Genomic DNA, 10,846 nt, shown 5'->3' with positions numbered 1-10,846 from the left:
ATTATTTTTCTTTATTATCATTATTATTATTATTATTTTACAAAAGATCAAAAACTTAAAAGTTAAGAACTACTACTAAGAAATTTGATTGGTTTACACATTTTTGTATTACACTTCTGCCCATATAAATCTGATGTTTGCTGCTTGTTAAGTGTGATTTTATTAGTATGACTTTGTTTATGATTAGGATAAGGCTACATTTTATGATGACTACAAAACTGTAAACCACGTTTCACAATTCTTACAATAGATTTAAGGCCATTACTGTAGAGAAGATGAGCTCCATTTTATTTGTTTGTATGAAAATATACTGTAACCTTTTTACATGTTTAAGCAATTGTTTTCTCATTGGCTAAAATAAATTATATCCAGAAAATATGCAATTCAGTAAGCAACACCCACAACATGGTATTCAGTGGATGGAGACCCAACAGCTGTTATATAAGACAAAGCCAGAGGTTTAGCTGCCTGTTAAGGGTTTAGAATGGGGTTCTTACACACATGGCTTCTGTTCACACTAGTGAGAGCAGCTGACCCTCCATGCAAGTTATGGGGGACTCCTGACATTCCTCAGCTTAGAAAAGATGGGGATGTGACAATTGGGGGCATCTTTTCCTTCCACAACAGCTGGGAGGAAATGATGCCCACATTCACATCAAAACCAGAGCAGCCAAAATGCAAGAGGTGAGTGGATAAGGACACATTTTGACAGATGTTAAAAAAAAAGAACAATGAGTGAATGACTGATAGGATACCTGTCTTGTGTGCTTGTATTTGTATTTATATACCTACACCTGTGTGCTTGTATAGGTATTTATAGACATATACCTGTCTTAACCTAATGCATTTTCATTGTCATTTATTTAATTATTTGATTTATTTTCTTTCTGTAGTTTGAGCCTCAGAGAATTTCAAAATGCACAGACAATGGTATTTGCCATTGAGGAAATCAACAACAGAGCTGATATTCTTCCTGGTGTCAGTTTGGGTTACAAAATCTATGATTCATGTGGCTCTATAGAAATGGCTCTCAGAGCATCTCTGTCATTAGTTAATGGTGAAAATGCCTCTCAGTTGTCCTGTCAAAGACCTAACACAGTCCAAGCTATCATTGCAGAAACCTCCTCTACTCCAACTATTGCCACCTCTTCCACAGTTGGACCTCTGCATTTACCTGTGGTAAGTTCTTTAAATCTTTAACAAAACATTTCTGACAAAAATACTGTAATAATGTAAAAAAAAAAAAAAAAAAAAGACTAGCTAGACTAGCTAACTCATTTTTCACTAATCCTGCAGATTAGTCATTTTGCAACATGCGCTTGCCTTAGTGACAGAAAGAAACACCCCTCCTTCTTCAGGACTATTCCCAGTGATTATTACCAAAGCCGAGCACTGGCCAGACTGGTCAAGTATTTCGGCTGGACCTGGGTGGGGGCTCTTTGCAGTGATAATGATTATGGAAACAATGGCATGAACACTTTTATCAAAGCAGCCACAGAATTTGGAGTCTGTGTGGAATTTTCAGAAGCATTCTTCAGGACTGATCCCAGGGAGGAAATTTTGAGAATCGTGGACATTGTAAAGAAATCAAGCTCTAAAGTGATTGTTGCCTTTGTATCCTACTCAGACATGGAAGTTCTTCTAGGGGAAATAGCTCAACAGAATATTACTGGTCTACAGTGGATTGGTAGTGAATCATGGATCTCTGATATGAACATTGCTTCTGGTAAATGGCAACAAATTCTTAGAGGGTCCATGGGCTTTGCCATCCCAAAAGCTGAAATAAGAGGTTTAAAGGAATTTTTGACTAAACTTAACCCGTCTTCTGGCATAGATCTGTATAAAGAGTTGTGGGAAACAGTATTCGATTGTAAACTTCCCTCACAACAAACTGTGGGAAGTAGAAGCATGTGCACAGGCAATGAAAGTTTGGACAATGTGCAGAACCAGTACACAGATGTTACAGAATTACAAATTGCTAATAATGTTTACAAGGCTGTGTATGCTGTTGCTCATGCTATGAATAGCATAATCAGTTGTTCAAAATTAGACACAAACCAAAGCAAATGCCTGGAGAAAGTCAACAATACATGGCAGGTAGCATGAGTTGCATGGAAACAGTCATGTCAGTTGCACTCATTTATTCACTCAAGTAATTTTTTGTTTGTTTGTTTGTTTGCTTGCTTTTACAGGTACTTAATGCCCTGAGAGAAGTGAGTTTCTACATAGAAACCGGTGAAAAGGTGTTCTTTGATAAAAATGGAGATCCGGCAGCAAGGTATGATCTCTTGAACTGGCAGCAGGGGGAGGATGGAACAACAGAGTTTGTTAAAGTGGGTTTCTATGATGCCTCTTTACAACCAGGATTTCAGCTTTCATTTAACAACATCAGCATAGTGTGGGCCAAAAATCAACACCAGGTAATTTTTGTAAGCAGGCCTATAGATTTGAAGTACATCTTGCATTGCTATAAACAAGAAGCAAGTTTTGTTGTGGTACACATTGTCGTGTTTTACAGGTACCTGTGTCTGTGTGCAGTGAGAGCTGTCCCATGGGCACTAGGAAGGCTGTGAAAAAAGGAAAACCTGTCTGCTGTTATGACTGTATTCAGTGTGCAGAAGGAGAAATAAGTAATGAGACAGGTATGGTACAAGATTACAAATGCACAACAACAAGCAGTAGTGTACAAACTAAAATCATTTTTATATTTTTCTTAGATTCAGTGATGTGTCTCAAGTGCCCTGCTGAATTTTGGTCGAACAAATGGAGAGATGCATGTGTCCCAAAACTTGTGGAATTCTTATCATTTGAAGATGTGATGGGAATTATTCTAGTAGTGTTTTCTTTACTGGGCGTTTCTTTTACATTATGTATTGCTGTAGTTTTCTTTGTACACAAGGACACCCCCATAGTAAAAGCCAATAACTCAGAGCTGAGTTTCCTGCTGCTCTTTTCATTGACTCTCTGTTTTCTCTGTTCACTTACTTTCATTGGTCGGCCTACCGAGTGGTCCTGTATGTTGCGTCACACAGCATTTGGGATAACTTTTGTTCTCTGTATCTCCTGTGTTCTAGGCAAAACAATAGTGGTGTTAATGGCCTTCAGGGCTACAATTCCAGGAAGCAATGTCATGAGATGGTTTGGACCCTTGCAGCAAAGACTCAGTGTCATTACATTCACTCTATTACAGATTATAATTTGTGTGCTTTGGTTAACAATATCCCCTCCTTTCCCATATATGAACATGAATTATTATCAAGAGAGAATAATTCTAGAATGCAATTTAGGTTCAGATTTTGGTTTCTGGGCTGTTCTGGGTTATATTGGCCTACTGGCTGTCTTGTGCTTCATTCTGGCTTTTCTGGCTCGAAAATTGCCAGATAACTTCAATGAAGCCAAATTCATCACATTCAGCATGCTCATATTCTGTGCTGTCTGGCTCACATTTATCCCAGCTTATGTCAGTTCTCCTGGAAAATTTACTGTAGCTGTGGAGATATTTGCTATTTTAGCTTCAAGTTTTGGTTTGCTGTTTTGCATATTTGCTCCAAAATGTTACATTATTTTACTCAAGCCAGAACAAAACACAAAGAAACACATGATGGGTAAATCATAAAATAAATAAATAAATAAAAAAAATTCACAAACATGGGAATGATCTGTATTATTCATCCAGAATATTATATATTTTACTGAATAAATAAACAGTGAAATATATATTGGAAACGCTAAACTAAAATAATTATGAATGTTAGCTTACCTTCACTACAAATGTCACCTCATCAAAACAATCATCTAAAAGTGTTTATTTTAGAATTTATTCCTGATGTGACACCAACTTTCAAATTGCCAATATTATGAAGTCATGTACTAATTATTAAATATATGTCCAATCTCTGTACCATGCAACAAATAATGTTTGAGAGAATCATTTACTCCAATATACTGTATATTCAACATACTGTAAATAATGTTTGATTTTATATAGTATAAATAGATTTAGTAATATATAAAATATGTTTTATGAGTGCTTTAAAATGAATAAAGACATTTCATATTATCTCTGAAAAAGTTTTGTGTTCTATGAATTTCTTCATAGAACAAAATATTGCATTAATTTCATTAAAAACAAAATTATTATATAATGCCCAATGAATTTTCAAAGAAATTTATTTATATGATGTAAATATCCAAATAATATGATGTATGGCAGTTATAGTACATCATCTGTTAAGGGTGTAAACAAAAGCTTGGTCTATAAAAAGGGTGAATGTGTTTGGTCACCGAATGTTTGAAAGCATCCGACACACAATGTTGATTCTAGAGCTACTACTGCTCAAGTCAGTGTTGATCAGGGCAGAACAGACTGTTTGTAAGCGACAGGGTAAAGCACAGATGCCTGAGTTCGTCAAAGATGGAGCACTAAAGATTGGTGGAATCTTCACATTTTACACAGGCTATACTGGGGTTATTCCAAAATTTAATCGATTACCTCCTCAACCAAAGTGCAAGGAGTAAGTATGTTTTAAATGCAAATTGTTGTATTAAGTGTATTGTAATTTGTGGAATTACATAATGTATTGTTTTATCTTTTTGCTTTGCAGAAGTGGTACTTACTTGTCTGTCCTACTTTCTTTTCTCTTTAACTAAATATATATATATATATATATATATATATATATATATATATATATCTTTAGCATCAATTACAGGGAGTTTAAATTTGCTTGCACTATGATCTTCACAATAGAAGAAATAAATAAAAACCCAAATATACTCCCAAACCACACTCTGGGTTATGAAATCTTTAATGCCTGTGGATTCTCTAATATTCTTCAGTCTGCACTTTCACTGTCCAATGGACAAGATGATGTCACTGATGAAATAAACTGCACCAAGGCCGATACTGTGCAGGCTATAATAGGTCATTCAGGATCCACTCCAACCATTGGGTTTGCCAGAATAACTGGCCGATTCCACATACCCGTGGTAAGATGTCATTCCATTATATACAGCTTTTGGATTATAATATTTAAATAAATACAAAATAATTTTAAGAACACACACACACACACACACATATATATATATATATATATTTTTTTTTTTTTTCTCCTTTAGAGAGAGAGAACATATATATATATATATATATATATATATATATATATATATATATATATATATATATATATATATGTTCTTAAAATTATTTTGTATTTATTTAAATATTATAATCCAAAAGATATATATATTATAAAGATGAAGTATTTTTCATTTTCATAACCTATAATCTGTTGACATGCAGAAAAAAAAATAAAAAAATAAAAAAAATAGGGGCACTGAAGAATGAAATTCACCCAGTTTCATTCATGCTGTTTCACATTTGTGTTCATGCAGATCAGTCATTTTGCTACCTGTGCTTGCCTGAGCAACAGAAAAGAGTTTCCTTCTTTCTTCAGAACTATTCCAAGTGATTACTACCAGAGCAGAGCACTGGCCCAGCTTGTGAAACATTTTGGCTGGACATGGGTGGGAGCCTTAAGCAATGACAATGATTATGGTAAAACTGGCATTGCCACATTTATTAAGGCTGCTCAAGAAGAGGGAGTCTGTATTGAATACTCAGAGGCTTTTGAGAGCACAGGATCAAAAACTTCTTTAACAAATATTGTAGACATTATCAGAACCTCCTCATCTAAGGTAATAATGGCTTTCATGTCGCACAGAGAGATCAAGATACTGGTAGATGAGCTATACATGCAAAATATCACAGGACTGCAGTGGATCGGAAGTGATGCCTGGATCACAGATGACTCTCTTGCAGATAGCCAAGGCCACAGTTTGCTGATTGGATCTATAGGATTCAGTGTACGCAATGCTCAAATACCTGGACTAGGCCCTTTTCTACAGGACATCAACCCCTCCCAATTTCCTAAAAGCATGTTTCTCAAAGAATTCTGGGAAAATGTTTTTCAGTGTTCATTGAGCCCAAATTCAAAGCTAAAGGCATGCAACGGCTCAGAGCACTTAAAATATGTCAAACATCCTTTTACTGATGTGTCTGATCTGAGATTCACCAATAATGTCTACACTGCTGTGTATGCAATTGCTCATGCACTGCACAATCTATTGTCATGTAAGCAACAAAAACTCCAATTTACTAATGGCACCTGTGCACAACCAACAACAATACAACCCTGGCAGGTGAAATATCTTCTAAAATGTTGAAATCTTAAAATCTAACTATAATATATGTAAAGATCCAAGTAAATTGTGTGATTTAAACAAAGGACAAATTAACAATTTACTATTAAACAAGATTTTTTGGTAACACTTTAGAATAATGGTCCGTCATTAATAAGTAACTATGCAGGAAGTAATGCAAGACAAATGAGTAGTACTACATTTCAGTAGTACTACAAATGCACTTCAGCTACTACTATTAACTAATATAGAAACAAGCTTAACTAATCAGTAAGTAATATCAAATTTAGGACTAAGATAGTTCCTTATTAGGTAATCAATAATTACTGAATGAGACTGGCATCATTAAGAACTAATATGTAACTGACAAATTATAAAGAATTAGTAATTAATTACTAATCACAACATTAACGTGTCTGAGATGTTTTTTTTTTTTACTCTTAATCTGTTCATAAAATGTATCACTAATTACTCTATGAACTACTCGATATATGGACCATTATTTTAAAGTGAAAAAAAGATCTTTTTCAATTTAAAATAATGGTTCAGATCACTAGTAGTTACTGTATAGTGACTAAGTAACACTTGAGTAACTAGTGATGCATTTTATGACTATATTCAGAGTAAAAATTATGATTCAGACACACGATAATGTTCTTTATAATTTGTCAGTTAGTTATTAATATAGTTAAGTTAGTTATTAAGCGTATTTAGCTTGTTTCTATATTAGTTAATAGTAGTAGCTTAAGTGTTAATGTAGTACTACTCATTAGTCCTACATTACTTCCTACATAGTTACTTATTAATGACGGACCATTATTTTAAAGTGTTACAGATTTTTTCACCATATGATGTTACTAAAATATAGTTTTAAAATGATACGCTTTACAATTTCAGGTTTCCGTATTGCTAAAAGGTTATCCTGAATCCAAAATGAGATGCAAATAAATAAATAAATAAATTCTGCCATTACAGGTTGTACATTATCTGCAAACCGTAAATTTCAGCATGAATAGGGGAGAAACACTGTTTTTTGATAGTGAAGGAAACTCCCCTGCAAGATATGAACTGGTAAACTTACGAAAGGTCACAAAAGGCACAATGGAGGTAGCCACAATTGGCTACTATGATGCAACTCAGCCTCGTGGGCAACAGTTTACTATGAACAATGTCAACATCATCTGGGGAGGAGGTCTGAAGACTGTAAGTGTCTCTTTTCAAATTAACTTTCCAATGTTAACTAAATACCCAAGGCACATGAGATGCAGTGATGCATTGTAACGGCTCAGATCAAACATGTGTAAACATGTGCAAACATGTCACATGGCATATTATTTTTCTATTGTTGTTCAAGTAGCTTTTCCCTGATGTGTGGCAGGTGCCCGTATCTGTGTGTAGTGAGAGTTGTCCCCTAGGAACTAGGAAAGCAGTGCAGCAAGGAAGACCCATCTGTTGTTTTGACTGTATTCCATGCCCTTCAGGAGAGATTAGCAACACAACAGGTAATGCTTGTTTAATTGCTCTTTTAACACTTGCAGTTCATCAAAAGAGGATCAAACAGAAAAGTTTTACAGTTATTTTAATCTAAATGATCATGATCTAAATGATATACACTGCCATTAAAACGTTATATAAAAACACTAAAAAGTCTATTTCTAAAGGAGTAGTATATGATCAGATATAGGCTAGGAGAGACTTCATTGAAATAGCAGGCTCATTACTATTACACTTCCATTTTCATCCACACCAGATGCATCTGACTGTGTGAAGTGCCCTTTTGGATACTGGTCCAATAGCAGAGGTGATGAGTGTATCATAAAGACAGTGGAATTCCTGTCATTCACCGAAATCATGGGTATCATTTTGATGATGTTTGGGTTACTTGGGGCATTTCTAACTATGTTCATATTTGTAGTTTTCTTTCACCATAGAGACACACCAATAGTAAAAGCCAACAACTCAGAGTTGAGCTTCCTTCTGCTCTTCTCATTGACTCTGTGTTTCCTCTGTTCACTTACTTTCATTGGTCGACCCACTGAGTGGTCCTGTATGTTGCGTCACACAGCATTTGGCATCACTTTTGTACTCTGTATTTCCTGTGTTCTGGGCAAAACAATAGTGGTGTTAATGGCTTTCAGGGCTACACTTCCAGGAAGTAATGTTATGAAATGGTTTGGGCCTCTTCAACAAAGAATCAGTGTTGTTAGCTTTACTCTTGTACAGGTCCTTATCTGCATCCTTTGGTTAACATTATCACCACCTTTCCCATATATGAACATGAACTACTACAGAGAAAAAATCATCCTAGAATGCAGATTAGGCTCAGCTGTCGGTTTCTGGGCTGTTCTGGCATATATTGGCCTATTGGCTGTCTTGTGCTTCATTTTGGCTTTTCTAGCTCGAAAGCTCCCTGATAACTTCAATGAAGCCAAGTTCATCACATTCAGTATGCTCATTTTCTGTTCTGTCTGGATTGCCTTTATCCCAGCTTACCTGAGCACACCTGGAAAGTTAACAGTAGCTGTGGAGATATTTGCCATTTTAGCTTCCAGTTATAGTTTACTGATCTGTATTTTCATTCCAAAATGTTATGTCATCCTGTTAAGACCAGATGCAAACACAAAAAAAGCATTTATTAAGAAAAATGTCACATTAACCTGATCATAAAGAGAGAGCACATTTAGCTTAATTACAAGAATTGATGAATATATGAAAAATACAAAAACTGCCAATGTCACATCAGACATCAAATGGATCAGTGAAGACCTGAACCCTTTCAGTCATCCAAGTGAATGCCACAGATATGGTCTCCCTCTAGTGGAAAAAAAGGGTGTAGGAGTACTAATGTAAGACTTGATGAACTTCATTCTCTCTTGTATTTCTCATATTTTAAGTCTCTGTCTTTATTGGATGTTTATGGGTGAATATGAGAATAGTATGGGTAGTGTTATTATTATTATTATTATTATTATTATTACTAATAAAAACTTGCATTCAATGATTACCACACTGCCACTGTAAACTGGTAACAACGTCATGTCAGCTTCTCAATTAATGTATACTGTAATTCAGTAATGCTTATATTTCTTACTACTCTTTACCAAATAAAATGTATACCAACTATGCATCTCCTGCATGCCTCCATTCCACTTGAAGACCTAAAACATATAAAAGACCAGTAATCATTTTCTAAGCATAATTTTTGTTTTTAGGCTAATTATATAAGGGTGTACAGTCTTATTTTCAAATTTCTTAATCAAGTTTAGGTTTGGGGAGGTGGGACAAAATATGGGAAGGGGTTCAACAAACAAAATGAATGCACATAATTTGGCCAAAAAAGAAAAAAAAAGGTAGGTGCTCGACCAGATAAATAAATAGATAATATTTTGAGCCACACAACTCTTCATCAGACCACGAGAAAAATCTATTAATATTTTAATTTCTAATCACTTTTTTAATTAAAATAAGACATGACAGATATAAGTTTTGCGTTTGCCACTTTTGGATGAGTAGGCTTGTCCAGTTAACGTGTCTATTAACATGTCGATCTCATTCTGCTCTGCAGTATCTCTCTCTCCCTTTCTCTTTTTTATTACAGCAAATATTTAATACCCAGTGGTAAATCATGGAATGAGTTAAACAACATTTCACCTTGGGTTACCTGGACATAAGCACCACTGTGCAATGTCAGAGCAAGTGTGCTACCTGCCAGCTCAAACACATTGTTTCAAATGTTTTTGTTTGAAACAGAGGTAACACTTTATTTTAGTGGTCCACTTTAAACATTCTACTCATAAGTAATTTTGCAACTACATGTCACCTAACTATCATTAGAGTATTAGTCCCACAAAAGACATTCTACTGACTATGTCACTTTGCAACTACATACTAACCCTAACCCTTACACCTAACCCTAACCTAACAGTCTACTATAGTCTACTAATACTCTAATGAGAGTTAGTTGACATGTAGTTTCAAAGTTACTTCAGATAGTAGAATGTCTAAAGTGGGCCATCAAACATCAACATCAATGTATAAAATGTCCCTTACCACATACATCAGTGGTGTGAAATTAAATGTACCAGTTAAGGTCTTTAAACTCCATAATTCAAATTTAAATGTTTTGTTTTGTGTTACATATTTTTGTAATTTTATTTTGAATAATATTAATGAATCAATTATCAAATGTATTAAATTGTAACATGTAGTGCTATCTGAAGATGCAACAAAAATAAATGTAAGATTTCACATATTTTTCAGTAGTTATTGTTGCTTAAATAAAACCAAATATTTTCTGAAAAAGTGTTTGTGCACTGCAACATTTACCTCTGAGTATTGGCCCTTGTGGTACCAAGGGTACCTTCCTCCTTTGTCACTTATGAGTGTATAAAGCTAGGACCCTACCCTGAACAGGAACTCTATACCAGCCCAGCCTCTGAGATGAGAGGAGCCACTGTGGTTCTACTTGCTCTTCTGACTAGAGCACTGAACCCTTGCTGTACATCACTTAGCCTAGGAGATGCTGAGAGACAGAATGATAAAAGTGAACATTCAGAGGACAGAGCTGTCAAAGTTAGCAGAACCTTGACATTTAATACAAGACATGTACCAATAACATGTGAAGGGTGGGTATGATTTGAAT

At 34.9% G+C, this 10,846-nt stretch overlaps 2 protein-coding genes across 2 annotated transcripts; both read left to right on the top strand.

The window, feature by feature from the left end:
• The first annotated feature begins 627 nt into the window (after nucleotides 1-627).
• On the top strand, nucleotides 628-3,616 carry LOC127500320 (extracellular calcium-sensing receptor-like). Its single transcript, XM_051871423.1, has 4 exons — nucleotides 628-1,179; nucleotides 2,193-2,420; nucleotides 2,519-2,642; nucleotides 2,718-3,616. Exons 1-4 carry the CDS (start codon nucleotides 928-930, stop codon nucleotides 3,614-3,616), a joined length of 1,503 nt encoding a protein of 500 aa, XP_051727383.1. The 5' UTR covers nucleotides 628-927.
• A 1,118-nt stretch (nucleotides 3,617-4,734) lies between these two features.
• LOC127499603 (extracellular calcium-sensing receptor-like) lies at nucleotides 4,735-8,865 on the top strand. The gene is made up of 5 exons (XM_051869994.1): nucleotides 4,735-4,986; nucleotides 5,398-5,967; nucleotides 7,180-7,290; nucleotides 7,583-7,706; nucleotides 7,955-8,865. The coding sequence occupies exons 1-5, from the start codon at nucleotides 4,735-4,737 to the stop codon at nucleotides 8,863-8,865; spliced, it is 1,968 nt and encodes a 655-aa protein (XP_051725954.1).
• The last annotated feature ends 1,981 nt before the right edge of the window (nucleotides 8,866-10,846 follow it).

Source organism: Ctenopharyngodon idella, chromosome 18, assembly GCF_019924925.1.
Source record: "Ctenopharyngodon idella isolate HZGC_01 chromosome 18, HZGC01, whole genome shotgun sequence".
NCBI lineage: Eukaryota > Metazoa > Chordata > Actinopteri > Cypriniformes > Xenocyprididae > Ctenopharyngodon > Ctenopharyngodon idella.
The sequence above is the reverse complement of the archived record's forward strand: the minus strand, read 5'-3'. Positions and strand labels throughout refer to the sequence as shown.

Bases quoted from the DNA above. Each gene is read 5' to 3' on its own strand.
- LOC127500320 (XM_051871423.1), top strand. From the start codon at position 928: ATGGTATTTGCCATTGAGGAAATCAACAACAGAGCTGATATTCTTCCT. The intron at 2,421-2,518 runs GTAATTTTTGTA...CGTGTTTTACAG, and splicing joins GGGCCAAAAATCAACACCAG to GTACCTGTGTCTGTGTGCAG. The intron at 2,643-2,717 runs GTATGGTACAAG...TATTTTTCTTAG, and splicing joins AGAAATAAGTAATGAGACAG to ATTCAGTGATGTGTCTCAAG.
- LOC127499603 (XM_051869994.1), top strand. From the start codon at position 4,735: ATGATCTTCACAATAGAAGAAATAAATAAAAACCCAAATATACTCCCA. The intron at 4,987-5,397 runs GTGGTAAGATGT...GTGTTCATGCAG, and splicing joins CTGGCCGATTCCACATACCC to ATCAGTCATTTTGCTACCTG. The intron at 5,968-7,179 runs GTTTTTCAGTGT...CTGCCATTACAG, and splicing joins TCAAAGAATTCTGGGAAAAT to GTTGTACATTATCTGCAAAC.